At 36.7% G+C, this 20,629-nt stretch overlaps 1 protein-coding gene across 50 annotated transcripts in view; it reads right to left on the reverse strand.

Moving 5' to 3' along the window:
• TENM3 (teneurin transmembrane protein 3) overlaps nt 1–20,629 on the reverse strand; it is a 1,286,597-nt gene that overhangs the window by 117,735 nt on the left and 1,148,233 nt on the right. For 41 of the 50 annotated variants that reach the window (XM_085578773.1, XM_085578775.1, XM_085578777.1 and 38 more), the window contains 2 exons: nt 18,313–18,550; nt 13,372–13,464 (listed from right to left, as the gene is read on the reverse strand). In XM_085578773.1, coding sequence (XP_085434899.1) covers nt 13,372–13,464; nt 18,313–18,550 — 331 coding nt within the window. The remainder of the gene's footprint in view (nt 1–13,371; nt 13,465–18,312; nt 18,551–20,629) is intronic. The other 9 variants (XM_085578812.1, XM_085578807.1, XM_085578806.1 and 6 more) reach the window with 1 other exon arrangement.

The raw sequence follows: 20,629 nt of genomic DNA on the forward strand, positions 1-20,629 counted from the left end.
AATCTTTTATTTTCAGTTCATGCAATCATAATTACTTTGAAAGAGTCTCTAAACATGGCATACTCTACCCGGAGTTTTTCTTGAGATGCACATGCACAACTTTACAAACAACACCTCATTCAAAGAAAGGTCTGTGCACCAGAGGCTTCCCACCAAGTTGTTATGCTGGCGACTCTGTAGTATATGGCTTGCCCTGATCTAATTAAACCCAACAAAATGAATACATTATATCTGAAACTGGTAAGAAAGCATACTGTGGAAACTTTGAACTTACCAACACACAGATAAACAGAACCAGAAAGGTTTTTGGGTTTTGTCATAGCTAAGAGACACATGAATTGCTGATAACCAGGTCCTCCTGAAGGTAAGTGCATGTCTACACCGTATTTGCCTCCTGCCTGTCACTTATACAGCACAGCTCAGAGGATCCAGCACTAACTGAGCCAGCTGTGCAGGGGAAAAGCCCTTCTAGTTACACCATGTGGCACTATGAATTGCTTCTTAGCTGATGGGACCTTGATTCTCTGGAACACATGCTCAGATTCTTGCATAGTAATGGACCAATTTACACTGTAGAGACACTAGAAATTAGTTTGCCCCACTGCAGCCTGAGAAAAATACCAGCAACCAGCAGCTGATAAACAAGACTTGTTGTTTACAGGTGATTTTGCTATGGGAGGTTGACAGATGAATTACAACATCTTGGCATTGGCCCTCTACTTGAAAATATTTGCATTACAAACATGATTCCATTAAATATTTTACATAGGTTACTTCATTCTGAACAATATTAAACTTGATGGCCACAACAACAGAAGCTTATGCACTAGATCTACTGGTACACAACAGCACATCCCAAATTCTTGTAGCTTCTGAGCTCCGAGCACAATCAACAATCTCAAAAGACAAAGCTCTGGTAGCTTAAATCCTGTCTAAGAAGACTCTTCATTAAAAGTTGTAACATTTTCAATGTAGCAAAGACCAAAATAATAACTAGCCCTATGTAAAAATATTTACAACAGCATTACTTGGATTGTACAGATTCAGAGAATCATGTAAATTCATTAAGTCCTGATAAGTGTCTTATCCACCTGACCTTTATTGCTCTTTCTGTCCTGGCTACATATGGTAAACACTATATCCAGGTATATTTCACAAACAGATCCCAAAAAACCCACTAAACACAAAGGTAGCTGTTTCCCTTTCCATGTGCAATGTGTATTATTTCGGGGAACAGAAGAAAAGCTATACTCCTATACATGAGCTTCCTGTTAAAAATAAGAAGCTGCCTGACCAGCCTGAGATTTTCACACCCTCCTTCTTCTGTTGTTAGTTTCAACAGACTAAAAATGGGAATTGGCATAATATGAGCACTTGACTAGAACTCCACTATACTTTAAGTTTTAAGAAAATAGCACAATAAAACAGTCTGCCACTGATATTTTCCTTTTTTTTTTATTTTCTCCAAGAAAGTGAGAATTGATGTTGGCTTTGGTAGACCAGAGACTACTAGAGACTGTAATCCATATTGTCAAAGCATTTGAGGAGTTAATCCTATAGATAAACTCCAGAGATGACAGCAATGGTGTGAACTGTCATAACTCTCACAGTCCACCTCAGGCATAAAGGTAATGAAAGAAAATTGTAACTGTTATATGTGAATCTTAGAAAAATGTAGGTTGGAAATGACCCTTTAAGATCAACCGTTAACTCAGCACTGCCAAGTCCATCTCTAAACCATGTCCCTAAATGCCACATCAACACATTTTTTAAATACCTGGAGGGATTATGACTCAACCACTTCCCTGGGCAAATTGTTCTGACGCTTGACAACCCTTTCAAAGAAGAAGTTTTTGCTAATATCCAATCTAAACCTCCCCAGTACAACTTGAAGCCATTTCTTCTTGTCCTATGGCTTGTTACTTGTGAGAAGAGAATAACCCCCCACCTGGCTACAACCTCCTTTCCAGTGGTTACAGAGAGTGGTAAGACCCCCCCAAGCCTCCTTTTCTCCAGGCTAAACAAGCCCTGCTCCCTCAGCTGCTCCTCATAAGGCTTGTGCTCTAGACCTTTCACCAGCTTCACTGCCCTCCTCTGGACCCGCTACAGGACCTACATGTCCTTCCTGAGCCGGGGGCCCAGAACTGGACACAGCACTTGAGGTGTGGCCAAATCAGTGCTGAGTACAGAGGGAAGATCCTTTCCTGATCCTGCTGCCACACCATTTTTGAGGCAGGCCAGGAAGCCACCTGACCTTCTTGGCCACCTGGGCACACTGCTGGATCGTGTTCAGCCGGCAGTCAACCAGCACTTCCAGGGCTTTTCTGCAAGAGAGCTTTTCAGCCATTCCTGCCCCAACCAATAGCGCTTCAGGAGGTTTTTGTGACCCAAGTGCAGGACCCAGCACTTGGCCTTATTTAACTTTATACAGTAGGCCTTTGCCCATCAATCCAGCCTGTCCAGATCCCTCTGTGGAACCTTCTACCCTCCAGCAGATCAACAGTCCCATCCAGCTTGGTGCGTCTGTGAACTTGCTGAGTGTGCACTTAATCTCTCCATTAATAAATCATTGATAAAGATTGTTGATAACAGACAAAGCATCAGCAGCTGAGCAAGGGAGGTGATTATCCTGCTCTGCTCTGTACTGCTGGGGCCTCACCTTGAGTACTGTGTGCAGTTTTGAGCACCATGATATAAGAAGGTTATAAAGCTATTAGAGAGCATCCAAAGAAGGGCCATGAGGCTGGTGAAGGGCTTTGAGGGGTAGCCATATGAGGAGCAGCTGAAGTCATTGGTCTGTTCAGTCTGGAAAAGGGGAGATTGAGGGGAGACCTCATTTCCTTGTGACGTGGAGGGGCAGGTACTGATCTCTGTGGTGACCACTGACAGGACCTGAGGGAACGGCCTGAAGATGTGTCAGGGGAGGTTGAGGTTGGGTATTAGGAAAAGGTACATCACCCACAGGGTGGTTGGCAATGGAACAGGCTCCCAGGGAAGTGGTCACAGCACCAAACCTGACAGAGTCCAGCAAGTGTTTGGACAACACTTTTGGGCACATGGTGTGACTGTTGGGGAAGGTCCTGTGCAGGGCCGGGACTTGAAATTGATGATCTTGGTGGGTCCCTTCCAACTCAGCTTCTTCTGTGATACTGGGAAATTAAACAGGACTGGTCCCAATACTGAACCATTCGGAACAACACTTGTGACTGGCCACCAGCTGAGTCTAACTCCACTCACCACCCTCTGGACTTGGCCATTCGGCAGCTTTTCTACCCAGTGAAGAATGCACCTGTCCATGGCACGATCAGCCAGTTACTCCAGGAGCAAGCTGTGGGAATTTAGCAGTAGGAATTCAGGAATGTGTTGTCTTAGGCATCACACAGCACAGCTCCTCACTTTAAGCTATTCTCCTTTACTTTGAATCCCATGAATACAATGCCAGAGTGGTTGCACCATCTGGCTGAATGCTGAGGGAAAAATAATGACAGAAAAGTCAGTCTGGCATCTTCATGTGGGTTTAGAAAATTTGTTTGGATATCTCTATTTCTAATGAGTGGAGTTACTAACAAAGTTGTCAGGGACTCTCCTGCTACATTAACTCTGAGTGATAAGTATTTAAAGTGTAATGCTATCAGACTTGCACATCTTGTCTGCCTCACTGAGCCATGCCAAACTATTCCTGTGAGACTCTTAGAAGGATATGGCATCTGACAACAAATCTAGGCTGCTTCCAGATAATGGTGAAATTCTTATGCTCTTGAAATATAATCCATCCACAAATGATTTAAATTATCTATATATCTAGCTACCTCGTTTTTTCAAACTATGGAACTCAAATAGCTAATTTCTAAAGCCTGAAATGTTTACACAACTTGACCAGGCACTGACTTACAGGAAATTACACTATATTTCATCTCATAGGGAGCTTATAGCATCTCCAATAGTATATCTTCCCTTCAAAATTGATCACATAACATGCACTTGCTACATCTTCACGTAAGCAGCACTTTAAATATTTTATTAAGCTATGGAGAACAAAACTCCAGTGAATCATGCTAATATTTTACAAGACAAGCCGGTTCTGTATTATTAAATAATTCAACTTTTAAAGCAAATATATTCTACTTTTACATTTATTCAATATATATATCTGCTAACTTGAGAGATGTTGCTATTAAAAAGCAAGCTAATCTTAACATTTTAAGTGGGAAGTATTCAGTACCTAACAAATCTAAATTAAAAAATACAAAGTTATACCATAAACTAATCTTTGGATGCAAAGACAGCTGGGAAGTACCCTTACTTCACAAATGGTAGACATTTTACTTAAGCTTTTGCCCTTACCATTAAAGACAGAAATACAGCATCAAAAAATTCAAAGGTGTCAGCTCAGAAAACAGAAGCATGTAAATAAAAGCAAAACAATCATGTTTTTAATTTTACTCAGTACTCTTTGAGCATCAAGTGCTGATGTGCACTGGCTGACCTGCAGCTGGTTTCTTCCTTCTCACATTGGTGGGGAGAGAGGGCTTACAGCAAATCAGATTTTTTTTGTGCTGCCACTTCCTCTGTGGAAAATAAAACTGAAGCATTCTCTACTACATTCAGTAAATAGAAAAACAGAAGGGGCAAAAAAGTGATAAAAACCATCCATGAGTTTGGCAGAAAGATTAAGTTAACTGAAAACTGTTTCTTTATAGAAATAAAGATAGACTATCAAAATATTCAAGGACAGTAAGACTCAGCCCAGAAGCCTGAGTACTTTTCATATAAGATAGCCAGATGTCCAGCAACAGAAATGTGATTTAGAATAACTTTCTTCATAAAAGGATCTATGACAAAAACTTTTGACCGCAGTTTAGAAGAAAATAGATACTATGCATCAATGAATGCAATATTATATAAACATATCTGGAAAACCCTAGACTCCAGATTGCCAGAAGCTGAGATTTTATATAAATAAACTATCACCAAGCAAAAAGGGAATGTTACCCATTACTTTATAAATAGACTGGTCTCAACTGGAATAGAGTTATTGCATAATTTTAACATTCCTAATGTAATTTCTACATTATATATACGAATTTTTTAGCTTATGCTGAAATTGCTTCACCTTGCTAAAGAACAATTTCTCTAATTTTGGGCATCATATATATAGAATGCTTTGCAATACTTGGAAGATGTAAAAAAGCCTACCTTATCATTTAAAAAAAAACTTTTTCTGGCAGCATTTTAGTTCTGTTTTAAATTATTTAATAATGTGCAACCCTGCCAATAGAGTGCTCAATCACATGGCAAGTATGTCACACCATATTAAAAGTCGCACAGGACTTTAACAAAACTCATACTAAATACAGAATTGTGAATAAGGTCCAGCAAAATTGTATTAAAATATTATGCATATTTTATCAGATTATGCATCATATTTTATCACCCTGCCAGTGAGATTGAATGGCAGCTACTGTTACTTTGTGCAACATTATTATTTAGTTGATGTCTGCTATCACAGAATAAAGGCCAATATTGCTAGGCCTTATGCATATAAGAACTAAACACTTCTCATCCTAAGAGCTATAATACCACTGATCCAGAATAAAACTGTATTTAGAATATATGTGTTTAAAAACCCTAAATCATTTAATCTTAAATCTTTGGATCTCGTATATCATTGTACACTAACAGCATCTGAAAAATATGGAGGAGAATAAATCTATTAATTAATTTGGTCATGTTTCTGAATAGAGAGAATCCATTGTGATTAGTAAAAAATGTCCTAGTGCTATAGGTTCTCTTGCAGCCCTGTCTCCTAAATGCAATGCTTGGTCAGTTCCATGATGGTTCAGTTAGTGATAAATGGTTCTACAGATCATTACAGCCCACCGCTAGAAGGAAGACAACTGAGGAAGAACAGCTTCAAAACTCAGAAGACTGCACTACAAAAGGCATCCAGTGTTAGAAATTATCTCTCTACTTCTGATGGAGGTGTCTGTCTGAAAAGCAGTGTAAAGGTTAGGATTCCTGAAAGCATATACAGAATAATGAGAAAGTTAGTTTATTCCAAAAATGGTGGAGAAAGAGATAACTTATTTGACAGTGAACAGTTACAAAAGCTGTGTAAAACTGTAATAAAATAAACAGAAACAGGGATTACTGTAGTAGGGTAGACCATCAAGAACAACACCCTGTCTGAAAGTGGCCAGTATAAAGGGAGGGAATGAATGCCTCCCAGTCTCTTTATTCACTAACAGATTGCTCTTTCTCTAAACAGCCCAAAACTCATGCTCTCACTGATGTCTTGTGGCATTTTCTTCTGCAGGCTAAACATGCACTATATCAAAACGCATTTTCTTCTATCAATTTCAATTTAAACGCAACTGATTATTTCCTTGTTCTTGTATAATGAGCATGTACTATTTGCCCCGCAGTACACAGAGACAAGTTTTTATAATACTACTGTTTGGTTCACTTTATTTTTAGGGTAAAACACACAAAAGCATTAAGAACTAATTGCCTAAAGCAAAAAAGCAAAATTTAGGCTTTTTATGGGTCAGGCAAAGGCAAAGGCTGTGGAGATGAGGAAAGCTATTTTCAGATACCTGTTGTTTCAGTGCAGAATAAATCAAAACTGACATTTGGAAGTTGACAGAATAGAAAGTGACTTGAAGAGAGGTGAAAGAGAAAAGAAAAACTATCCTTAATATTTTTTGCATTTTCTTTTTTTACCTCTAGGTATCAAAATATCCACATATATTTAGATATATCTGGGATGCTCTAAAACTGTCCTTCTTGTAAGCAAGAAATCCACTAATCTGTTTTATTTGACTCATCAGTTGCCCTTGCAATTTGAGAAAAACTCTGGACACAATAGCAATCACCCATAGAGAAGACTAGTGTTGACTCAAAAAGATCTCTGTACTTTACTGGACCCTTCCAGCTAAGGCAATAGCATTATTCTTTTCTGTAATCACAAATTAAATATTTTATTAAATGAGCACACCAATTTTCACATTGTGGAGCACAGGTTAATCTTCCCCTCAAACCAATTCAAATCTGCCAGTATCTATCTCTATTAAAAATGATCTATTTGCCTCTAAGGTGTGTTAAATCTATGGACATTGTTACATGAACTACCACATTTCTAAGCAAGCTCAGGCAAAATATCTTATGCATTCTGTTAAGGTCCTCAGTCTGTTAGCCTGGATTCATTCCAACGCACAAGAGGTAATAGACCTTAGACACTTAGGATTAGAAACACATCAGTTGCATTCTCCTAAAGTTCCAAAGGTGGAAAAACTTCTACCAAATCCACTTTGAGTGAATGCAAGTTGAGAGAAATGTAAATTTTAGTGTATCACAACCCAACTCTGCTTAGAATTCAATAGTACTTCTAATGACCTGGGTTTAATGTTTATTATAAAGGTATTGTTGAATTCCTAGGAATAAAACCTTAACTATTCTGTGTTGTATTGAACAAAACTATGATGATTGCTCACCTGAACTTAAAATAAACCACTAGATTTTTCCCCCAAATGGTCCCAATTCGTAATGCACCTATCTGGGGATAGAAGCAATCAGTAATTCTGGTTTTCAATAACATAGTGGAACTTTCTACAGAAGTTTGGCAGCACCATGAGGCCAATGTAAGCAAATAAGACATAAGGGTAGCTGAAATTTTATCTTTTTATTTTTCTGATGTTTCAAATGGGAAGAATAGACTTTCAGACAGAACACACTTCTAAGGCTGGGGAGCTTTGCCTCAAGTACATCATCACTAACACATGCAGAGATAGTGCACATCTATCTCTGTGCAAAGAGTTAGAAGTTTGTCATTTCCATACAAAGAGATCAATTAATCTTAAGAAAGTTAAAGAAAGGAGGGTTAAATCCAGCTGCAGCTATTTTAGTTTGCTCCAACTTCTCTCATTCAGGATTTTGTTTTTGTCTCTCCTTGACTTTCTTCAATGCAAACCAGCTGATTTTTTCCCTCCTGGGAGTGGTTATCATGCTTTTTTGTTTGTTAAAAAAGCCCTATGACATACATTTCCTGTCAGAACGAGGAGGAAACCATTAAATATGGAATAAATGGTGGTCCAAGATCACGATCAGTCACAGTACTGTACCTACTGACTGGTGTGCCCTCTCTCTGCTGACAGACCTTATTCATACTGGATTGAACTGGGTTGTTTGAAAGAGACCGTGACCTTCCCCTGCCACCTGACATTAGAGACCTCTGCCTGATTCACTAATGGATAGATCACATCAATAAATACAATTCCTTACACTGAGTTGAGGAAACAGTTAGAATGAAAAGATTAATCTCTGCCGACTAACATAGGAAAGCTGTAAAAGATAACAAAAAATTACTGGCTAGGTTTCATGTGAACTCTGGTTCACTGATGCATGAGAAAAGCTTTCCCAGCAGGCTCTAGCAAGAATTGGATTTTTGTTTCTCTGTGAACACTTTATGCCTGTCTTCATCTTCTTTTAACATTCTTCTGAGATGAAACCTTGTAGCTGGTGGTGTTTGCCCTTAGCACAGGCTTACGACTGACTTCCACAGAACCATATGGCTGCATATAACATAACTCCAAGGCAGCACAGAAACTGTTATGCTGTGAATTTGTCTTAGTTTATTTTCTGGGCAGAATTGCAATCAAAAAATTGCTTAGGAAGAAATAAAAGTGAATTTCAACTTCCTTGGAGTCATTATTAATGCTATCACAATCCTGGAAAAAGCTTCAAGATCACAGCAAATCAAATGATGATCAAAGTTTGGGACAAAGAAAGGAAGAAAGAGAAGATGGCTATTATCCCAGCTATTACCCATTTACAAAAACAGAGGAAACATCTGTGGGAAATGGAGATAAGCCCCTTCTACCAGATTATTCAAATGTCTCAGAAAAGCACTTTACATATGGCAAAACTTGCTTGAATTTGGCTGGGTTTACACCAAGCACCTGCAATCTTTGCAAACGGAACACTGATATCCAAGAAAGAACAAAAGCCCTACTAGGGCTAAAGTGTCTTCCTTACTGCTTGTGTGTTCTTCCACCTCTGTCTCCTGCAGGCTACAGCTCCACTGCTGACTGCTGAAAAAAGAATGGAGAAGTCAGGCATAGCAACTTGCAGCTGAAGCTCCAAAGAACAATTCAGACAAGACAGTGTTCCAATCTGCTGTGAAAGTCACCATGACATGATGACTTGAAGGACTGAATGCTGACAGAAGCCCCAGACTTCCTCTCCTTCAGTGTGTTAGAGTAAATCTTCCTTTTCATCACCCCTACCTTCTTGGTGGTACAAGAAAGAATACAGTGGTACAGGATGGAAAGAGCATCTGTTATCCTCTTACTTGTTTCTCCAAATTCAGATTTGGGCTGCTAGTTCTGGAGCCCAGAGAAGGAGTAGTTAATATCTGCATATCTAGGATCAGAAGAACCAGGATAATCAGATAGCTCAGCCAAGCCTGCTCCTTTGTGCTCCTCTGCTATGCTGCACTCTGTGAAGATGAACAAGGGGAACAAACAATGCTAAGCCACGCTTTGCAGAAATGAGCAAGAGTCCAATGCAAAGAATGTGCTGGTTGAACAAGGAAAGAAACTTGGCTCAGTTGTAACTAATCATACTGTTCATTGCAGTACTGTCCCACTACTTACTTTCAAGATGAGAGTGAAACTAGATCTATGTATTGCTGAAAAAATATCAAGTAGTTCTGTTGCCTTACAGGCTTCCTCTGGGTCTCTCAGAGGACTAGTACTTACAGACTTCCACCTATGTTACAGTAAGTGATTTGGCTCTTGATATTGTTGGTGATGTTTACTTCTGAAGAAGGCAGCAGTTGGGAGCGAACTTGGCAGCCCTTTACTGCACTTCCTTATACCGAATTCAGTATTTCTGATACAATATTCCCGCTATTATAGTTTCCTCTCTCCAAAGGAAGGGCAAGCAGAGGAAAGCATCTGAATTTTGCAGTGAGGACCTGAAATGCTTATGTGAGCAGTAAGGATTTATATTACACTTCCTTATCTTCTCTGCTTCTCTCAAATCATATCCCCTACCAAGACAGTCAGGAAAAGGTGTCTCTGAGATGAGGCACTCTCACCATAGCCAGTTCCTATCTTAAATATTGAATAAGTTACAATTTCCATGCAGAAAATCAAAGGAATGCAGAGTACGCTACTCCTCCAATCTTTTTACTACCTTTGCTGTCTTCATAAAGTTGAAAGAGAACAATTGCTCTAAATGACTCAAAAGGCACATGGATAGTATTTCAAAATGAAATATAGTTTAAGAGGGACCAGAGCTGCATTATGTAATGAAGGATTTATTCAGAAGTTGGATCAAAGGTTGAAATTTTGTCTGGACTGACTGAGCATAGTCTCTCATATGCAACATGCCACATTTCATAGAATTGAGAGACCACCATTCATAGATTCACAAAGGCAGAGGATTACATCTTGTGCCCAGAGAAGGGTGACGCTTTATATTTTATGGTACTCATTTTTACACATGCCTTTTTGCAGATGGTCTTCTCTTAATGCAATCAGCCTTATCAGAGACACTGAATGCAGGCACTATACAGTCATCCATGTCTTTGTTTTGGCACAACATTTGGTATTGTTTCCTCACCTGTTTGAATGTGACAGAAAGAATCTCCAGAATCTGTTAAAACCCCCTTCTGGGTCAACTTGACCTCCACTTACTGGGATGGCAAGCTCAGCTGCAGCCAAGCAACTGCAGAAAGAAGTTAGCTTTTTATTTTGCAAGTTTTTTTGTGCTAGCTTTATGATTTTTTTTTTTACTAAGGTGATTTTATTTAAGAAAGTTTGAAGAAACTTTAGAAATCAGATTGAAAGCTTTCTCATCTTCATAGGGCATCACAGATAGAAAATCTATAGTTTGATTATTTATTGACTACTCTGTCACTAGGAGAGCGTATGCCAGTAGCCAAGGTTTATCCCCATCCTGAGTCAGTGCCATAGGTGATGATCCAATTCAAAAAGATTTCACAAATCACCACAAGCAGTAAAGGACAAGAAATTATCTCTGTTTTCATTGTATATATTCAGACTCTAGTCCTCTAGGATTTCTTCTATCTCCCACCTTGCTTAACCAACCAGTCTCAGTTCCTTCTTTTGGACTACTCCATCTACCCATTTGGACACCCACTCCTACCCCTTTTGTACTCAGCCTCTTTCAGTTTTCTCCTCTACCACTCTTAAGCTTAATACAGCATGCCCTAAACTCAGCTCTCCTGAACTTTCTCCCAGATGACAAAAATCCCAAATCAACTTCCTCACAAAGAATTCCTACTTAAATACAACAAACATTTTCTAACATTGCAAAAGTATGAAATTTTCAGAATATGCGGGGACAATAAAAAATAGAGAATACAGAATATAGAAAAATACAGAAATGGAAAATATTAGCAAGCTTGATCAAGAAGTAATATAAATACATTCATTTGCTGATAGTGAATCTTACATATTTTCAGATTTTGACACCTAGGAAACTTAGGGAAGAGGACTATCAGGTTAGGTAAAAGGGAAACAGACTTCTTACTTCCAACTAAGCTGATTTGTCAACAGGGAAACAGTAACATAGGTTTGTACATTAGAGAAAAGAAAAAAGCTAACAGTACATACCACTAACATTGAGATTTCCAGCTGTTTTATGATAATTAATGCACAGTGAATACATCTCTTGAAGCTATAAACAACTTTTCTTTAGGTCTAGGCCTATGAAACATTAGAATTTCTATGTAAAATGTCTATTTCTATAATAATTCTTAACATTAAAGTTGTCAAATTGATTAGATTAATATTCTCTTCGTAAACCATACAAATTAAGAGATAGTATATCATAATGCATGACATGAAAGCAAAGAAACAAATATATAATGATTCTAGCTGTGACACAGTATGTTAGTGACATTGATAAATTGAATCTTCATGCTGATAGTATGTTGTAGTCTCAAATCTATTATGCTTTGGAACTGATGTATTATTATCTCTGGACAACTTTCACACCAGGAAATGATCCCTGCTAGCATAATTTTAAAAATGAAGGGATTACAAACAAGATAAATTTCATTGTATTGTCACCTGAATTAGTCTCAACTAACAGAAATTTCATATAACATACACCATTTGCTCAAATACTTACATTTGTTGATCCTATTACAAACATAGAAAGCACAAACCAGGCATAGTTCTATAATTATATACTACAGCATTTATGCATCTGAACCAGTATTTTATGGTAATTGTTCTATAGGGAACAATAATATTTGGCTTGTTCTTTTTAATACAGTATGGTTGCATTTTTACTTTGAAGACAGTATATTGGGATCTTCTGGCAAATATCTGCACTATCTTTGAGTTTGCTGATAATGATTGACTAATTGAATTTAACATACCATTCTCTTCCTGCTGTTGATTTTAATTTGTGGCTAAGTGAAAGCTTAAGAGTTTTTGGGAGAAGCAGATCAATGTACTCTGTCAATATATATTACAGATTAATTAGTAGGCAACTGCATATCTCCTCATTTAATCAAGTAGCACATTGTCCCTTTTATGAAGTTAGGCATTACCATTAACAAAACAGAATTTAGACATAAAACTCTAATTTTTAGTGGAGTATAAACAAACTTACAGAAAAAACTAGATTTATGATTAACAATTCAGAAATGGTACTGCTTTGTCAGGATTTTTTTTTTTCTGCGTGTGGATCATAAAAGAATTACACTAATTTGGCATAAGAGTGCCAAGACATAGTTCAAAAATCAGACACAGATTATTGAAAAAGTTAAGTAGATATGGAACAATTCTAAAATAGAAATTTTACTTAAATTGAAATAATTATTTATATGGAATTCTCTATTTACAGTTACATATTTATCAGCAGTTGCAACTTCAAACTAGCTAGCAAAAATATTAGAGATTAGGTATGCAACTCCTGTTAACTTCTTCGATTGGTCATTCTTTATGCTATAATATATGCAATAATATTTCTAAAATAAATATTTGCCAAGTAGTAAATACATTACAAATAGAGGATCAGATCTGGCAAATGTGTAATCATGCAAATAGTTTACAACAGCCTGCAGAACTGGGCCACAGAGAACTAATACAATGTTAATTGCATTCTTATTGTCTTAAGTCAAAGCAAGCAAGATTTAGCAGTCAAAGCTTACCATTTTGTATCTGCTATGAGTCAGTATGACAGATTATTTAGACTACTTTTTAAAAAATCAGACATAAGGATGAGTATGTTTGTTCCAGATGTTTTCCTATTGCAATAATTTTTTTTAAAATCACACTTTGTCTTCTGTGTCAATAGTTAGCATCATGCAAACACTGAAGAGTCACATACCCATAACTGCTATCGTGATATGTTGGAGAAAACACATCCATCTCTATAAGGTTGTCATGACCATTTGCAAGGACTGCTTGACTTTCTAATTCTCTATACATAAAGATACAAAAAAATGAAATTAGAGGTGCAATTTCAAATCAAAGAACGGGATGATCCCACAAAAAAGAATATACTAACTCTGTTGTGTAACTTTGTGCAAAACTGAATGTGGGATTTATCTGCCTTGCCTTTCATGCTGTCCTCTGAACTACATGCTGGATTGTATCCTGAAGACACAACGTTATAAGGCTGCCTTTGGGTGGTCATTACTCTTTGGTGATCCCTTATTTATGTGCAAGTCTTGAATACAATTCCTGACTGCTGCAAGGCAGGCTTAAGGACTGTGCAGTGCATAGTGGGGGATGTTGTTTACTTCATGAGGCTGGACCAGGGATGAATAAAAATAGAATTAAAAAAAAAAAAATAATAATAAAACTATAATAATAAAACTGAACTGAGACTATTAAAAGACAGTCTTCTTGCTGGCTATCTGGCACAGCCAGTCAGCAAGAAAAATATGCATAGGGCTGGCTACCAGAGTGAACGGGGATCTCACATTCTGCAAATGACAAAGCACAGCAGCAGGAGAGGCAAAGGAAGCATCAGAGTCTGTGGTTCTCTCAGGGAATAGTGAGGAAATGAGGGAGAGAAATTAAGTAAGCCACTATTATTTTGTTTAGAACCACATATTTCTTTTGTCCTATCTAAAACAGGGAATGATTAACGTGGGGAAAAAAATACTTGGGTCCATTCTTACTTCAATAACTGTGTACCTCTGAAAATGTGAATGATACGCTCAAGGACCATGTGCCAATACTACTGAATTCTGGACTACTGGTGCTTGCCTAAGAGCCAGGAGACAAAATACACAGCATGATCAAATTCCAAGTACTTATGGTGACAGCAAGGGATATTTGAACAGGAAAGATGCCAGAGGGATCAAGCAAAAATCTAAAGCAAGACACTATTGACATCAAAGAAAGCTTATAAGCATATGGGCTTGGTGTTTTAGGATTCAAACAGATACTCAGTGAGAACCTGACAGTAAGAGAATGTCAGACGGCAACAGAACTTTTTTGACTTTAGTATCTGAAAACAATACCTAATTTCTAATGTCTGTATATAATGATCCTGTAATTACAGCATGTCAATTTTTCAAACGCATTCATGCTGTCAGCAATCAGAGTCCTGTTTCTTCAGCTTGCAGATCAGCAATGTGAGCATAGTGCTTAACAGGGTCTTCAGAAGAGCAGGACTTCAACTCCATCCCCAGTTTCTGCCTTTATTTTGTACCATGCACCTTCTCAAAGGAGTAACATCTCTAGTCAAGTCAATGTGTGAAAACCTGGAAGACTTACAGATCAGAACAATTTGAATTTGATTAAACAAGGCACTGTTTTAGTGGGTGGAATGTGTAAAATAGGTGGTTTGAGCACTTTAACCTCCAGCAACACTGTGCTTTTGCAGACAATCAATCAGCCTCTACACAAATTGATTTAAAACTTCCCAGGAAACTATCAACACCCTTTCCACATCTTAATCAATACTGAAGGCAATTGGATCTTTGGCAGTCCACCCCAATAATGACACATGTATGTTCATCACACTTTAGGAGTTTCTAAAGTCTCCACATTCTAAAATGAACTTTGAATCAAGTTTACAGAACACTTTTGAAGTAACACATACCAGGAAATATTTTGTCTATACTATTTCTGAGGTATTCCATACCTTAATATTCCATATTAAATCCCTCCAAATGCTAAAATATTTTCTAGTAATCAAGTATTTCTTCAATCAATACTGTATTTTTTTCGTGGTAAAATAAGTAGCTAAGTAGCTGAATACAGTAATGTTCCTATGACTCCACATGTAATACTAAGTGGTAAAAGAAAACCAAGATGTTTAAACTATGAAAAATATGTTAGTTTCTTGGCTAGTTTCTATAAAAAATTCACAGTCCATCATACAAAATGCAGCCATCTTTCAAATGAGGTATTTTTTGTAGCAAATCTAGTAAGAAAAAGCAAAGCTCTTCTTTGATTCACTGGCACATTAGCACAGATTCTGAATAAAGTTACGTAATATTCTCAGAGATTTATTCCTTGATTGGAATATGAAAATTTCCCTTTGCCAACAAATTGATCTTTTAGATTCAATGACTGAAATTAATGAGATACTTCCAAGGAAAAGCACTAAGAGATGCTACCAGCTTATTTTTATCTACAAATGTGTGAGTTCTAATATAGAACTCATAGAACTCATAATGTATTTTTCCTGTGTGCATCTCTAACATTCATAATTGACTGTGCATTAGAAAAATCTGCACATTCAATATTTAACAGAGAGAGCATTTAAAGAAGTTATTTACTATGTATTTTTAAATATCAGTAATTTAGATCCTACTAGACCTCAAAGTCATGAGAATGTTACTACTGATATGGTAATCAAGAAATCATTGCTAAAACTAGTTGCTGAATAAAAGCTTAAAGCTCAATCATAATAAAAAACCCACTAATATTTAATTACTAAATGATCTTTGATCATATTCAGACATCTGACATGTAGTCATATATTTACATGACTTTGGTTGTTCAACCAGTTATTCAAAGAACAAAATGCAAAAATTCTGATTTCTTCAGAAGTTCATATTATTCTCTAGTGCCGGCTCTCCTCCAGCAGATCTATTTGCTCTACAAATGAACCTAACTTACATCTGGCTAGGGAGCGGTCAAATAGTAAAGATCATTAAATGTTCAAGGAAAGGTCCTGCAGACAGCAGGAAACCTACAGGAAATCTTCTACTACTGGCTTGGGTTTTTTTTTGTTAATGTAGATTTCACTGATCCCAAATAGAGGGAAGACAATTTCTGCCACTGCTTGGTAATCTCATTGTCATTTAAAGGCAGCATCAAGATTAAAGAAGCATTCACATAATTCAATTTATTCAAGTTACAGTTTAAGGTCCTCATAAACATATAAGCAAAGAGTATTTTTATATCTAAAAAATGTGAATTGGAGTTTCTGTTGGACATCATTGATCTGTAACCTCACAGTTCATCTTTCTAGCCAGTAACAGTAATGCTTCACACAAATCCATTAGCTCTTGTAGTAGTACTTTGCACAGAGCCAAATTGCAGTATATTCTATTACAAACACAACTGAATCCAATACTATGGACTATATATCTTTTGAAATCACTTTCACTACTACTGCAGAGCAATAGGGACTAAAACCTCCCCCAGGCTTTGGAAATACATCCCTCTCTCCTACATGCACATACACAAACCCAGCCAATTCACTGCCCAGCTATACATAACAGCAAACTGTATGCCATTTTTATGCCACCTATCATCAGTATGAGTCTATACAGCTAGAAAGACAGTTGTGTATCTAGGCTGGCATTCACATTTTCTACCTCTAAATGGCTGCCATCTAAGTCAAAATAATAAAAAAAGAGAGAAGGAAAAAAAGTCCCTACAATAAGCATAAACTAAATATTGCTAAAGAGGAGACAAACTTTTTTTAGTCCAAGAAAAGGGTGAAGGAAGAGACCTACCACAAAATTGTTAATATAGTTGATACTGAGCCTGAAAATCACACTCAGGTGAGAACCTTAACCAAAAGGGGAAAAATTAATGACAAATAAGAGGGGTTCTACACCTCCAGAGTTCCAACCAAGTAAGACTACGAGAAAAACCACTGCCATAGGGCTCTGTCAGTTTTTAAATAAAATTTTTACATTTTACCTCATTCACAAGTGTTCAAAACTTGAACAGCCAAAATACCCTTAGGTTTTCATCAGAAATGTTTAAAAGATGAAAATATTTTACTCTGCAAAAAATACTTAAGGTTTGAAGTGGCATTCTCATTCATGTAGTCCTACACCTTTATAAAGACAATCAAAACATATATGGCAAGAGAAGCAAACATCAAAGACCTTACCCATCTACTTAAGATTAATTACTCTCAGGAAAACATCAAACATCTTTTACCCCCACTACAAACTTATTTGTTCTATAAGAAAGTTCTTTCTTAAAGTACTAAACTGTTTGAATATAATACTGAAATCTCTTCAGTGGAATGCTCTTGCACAGTGCTTATGTCTCAAACAGCACAGGAGAGTCCAAGAAAGCTAAGAGAAGGAATAGCCATTTCAAACTGTCTAACAGAGGAGTTGCCTGTAATATTTATGGCAACAAAAACTACTTAGAAGAGAATCCTAAGGTCATGTATGTTTTAAATTGGTCAAAAATCATCTTTACTTTGCTATTAAACATAATTTAAAGGGTGATTGATTGAATGCTGATTGAGTGTTACATGAGTACTAATTAATCACTGTTGGTAAATTCATCTTTGTGCCAGTAAGTCCTACCAATTTTTAATAGGTTATTCTGCATCTAAAAAAGCTAGTGTCACTCTTCATATTAGCTGCTTCTTTCCTAGAGCCAGTTATCAATGACAAATATATCATTACACTGGAACCGAGTTCTCTTTTGTCTCACCAAATCTAGCACCTTTAAAAATACCTAGCTTCACATAAGTATTTCTTTAAAGGTACCAAGTACAAGAGTTAAAACTATTACTTAATGTTATTTGACATTTGATCTGTATGACAGTACATATTTGACACATTTCTGGCAGGCAAGGCAAAAGTCACAGATTATGAAAAGGAAGGAAAACGCTTGTCTGGAAAACTTAATATACTCTAATTACTCTGGAATAGGACTGTAAGGGGGAAGAGTGCCACTGAAGATTTTAGAGAGAGGACATATTTTTCAGGACTGAAAACTTTTTCAGTTTTGCTTGCTGAATGAGAATTTTTTGCTGCGGATCAACTGTCATTAAGTTAAATGTTTTCTTTAGCATTGCCACAGTCTGTAGTAGTACCTAAGTAATTACCTGCTTTCCAGAGGTGCATTACTGCCAAGCACCCAGCTGTCCTGCAGCTGGACTGACTCAGGTGTGGTTTGCAGCTCGGCGGGCAAAGCAGCCGGCGGGGCCGGACTCTGATTCCTCCTATTTGTCAGTGAGTTTCTGTTAAGTGAGGTGATGGATGGGTGATGCTGTGCTGAATGTTGCTTGTGAGAAGGCGGCAAAGGCTGCAGGGTCGACTGGCCTTGGTTATTTGGAGGTTGTTCTAAGAAGAAAGAAAATTAAATTTTGTTATATAACATCTTGGCATTTGCTACAACCATAGCAGAATGAGAAATTCAATATAATCCTATCATTTAATATATTTGCATATTATTCTATTAGCAGACATTCAGTGACATTCTGTAAGAGCAAGTTTACCCTTGATACACCAAGTTCTAATTAATACACAACAGATGGTAAAATTGCTTTTGGTTTTAATTTGTTTCAGTTTTTTTTTTTTTAATCTGGTTTTATTAACACCTACGGAAAATAGCATCTGACAGATCCCCTAATGCCCCTTTAGATTTCAGCTTTTTTTAACAAACCAACCCTGAAATTAAATGGGTAATTTCAGTAGAACACAAAGGTTTTCAAAATGTATATAATCCCTATAATTATTTAATGGAGTTTTTAAGCTTTATTTAACTGCAATAAATTATTACAAGCTAGCTGCTAAACAGCAGTAGACTACTCTAGTTTAGTGCATTTCAAATAAGGCAGATCTGCACTATGATCTGCTAATAGATGCTAAGTATTCTTTAGCAGAAGGTCACTCTGTGAAGCAGATGTTGCTTCATGGATATTTAACAGACTGATTCACATCTGATTACAACGTCAGAAGACTCATATACTTAATGACCGTCACATCCATTAGAACACACACAGAACAGATTTTCCAATTTCACACCATGCAATATAAATACAGCTTGGAGGAAGTCACAGGTGATGAGAGAGTCAGGCCATGGAAACAAAAGGAAATATTTTCTGACTTAACCAAAGCACACAACACCCATAAAGCTTAAACTCAAAACCTCAGAACAGCAAAACCTACAATCAAATACTTCCATCAATGTTAGGTTTTCACAATCTGTTCCATAAAATCACTGGCAAATAAGTCATAAATATAAGACAAACCTTTTACAGCACAATGCACACAAAACTAAAGAAACCTTGACACTTAATTAAGTACAATTTAGCAACGACCGATGATATCTAAATATGTAACATTTAACAATTATGTAATTAAAATTGCAATCTATTTCTTACACTAATGTAGCAGAACACAATAATATAAATGCAAGTGTTAAGTAGAGGAGAAGATACGGGACATGCACTTTTCTCACAGTGCAAAAGCTTTCAGGTAGTTTTTAATTAGATGCTTGCTTTCCAAAAGCAATTCCCTTTTGGAACTGGTTATAATTTTAAATTGTTACAAACTCAAAAGTAAAACTCTGGTACAGAGAACACAGGAAAAGTATTTCTGTTGAAACAAATGTTTCCAATAACTTACAGGTGACTGCTTACAAAATTGTGAGCAATTTCCGAGGTTGTGAACATAAGACAACATGAAAATGTTAACAAATAGACTTAAACAGAAAAAACAAGTCTTTGGAATAATTTCCTTTCGGAGAACCACATTGTTCTTTCCAGTGATTTTTGTGTAGTCAACATGACTTTTGTTGCAAACAACAGCAATGCTGAATCCCTCATTAAAAGATATATTAAAAAAAACCCAAACAAAACCAAAACAAAACCAAACAGCATTTATACTGCCACTGAGATTTTAACACAAAATCCCTAATGCATTAATGCAAAATTCCAGTCCAGGTAGGATACAACTGATAAGCTTTATCTTCACCAACACTGACACAAAGGCTGTCACTGCATGTGATTACAATCACTATCAAGGGCTTTAAGCCACATTTGAACAAGCCAGCTAAAGAAAGTTAACAGACCAACACTAGAGCAAAGAATTTTCCCCATATCTATGTAAATTTTTATCTGATTTAGACAACAAGCTATTTATCAGCTTATGCAAAATTAACTGTGGCCTTATATTTTGTAATACATAGGTGCATGTGTATATAAAAAATATATATGTGCACATGTCTGTTTAAGTATTTACACAAATGTATATGCAAATATATGTTATTAATTAAATTACAAAAATTACAGAAAAATAGCAGGTAGAATGAAGTAATTCACATTAATTTATTTTAGTCTGATAGATAAATCAATTAAAATTGTTCTTAGGATCAGACTTTTCTTTTTTAAACCCCTTTTTGACTCTCCTACCAGCCTA

This window comes from Lonchura striata, chromosome 4, assembly GCF_050655825.1.
Source record: "Lonchura striata isolate lonStrDom1 chromosome 4, ASM5065582v1, whole genome shotgun sequence".
Lineage (NCBI taxonomy): Eukaryota > Metazoa > Chordata > Aves > Passeriformes > Estrildidae > Lonchura > Lonchura striata.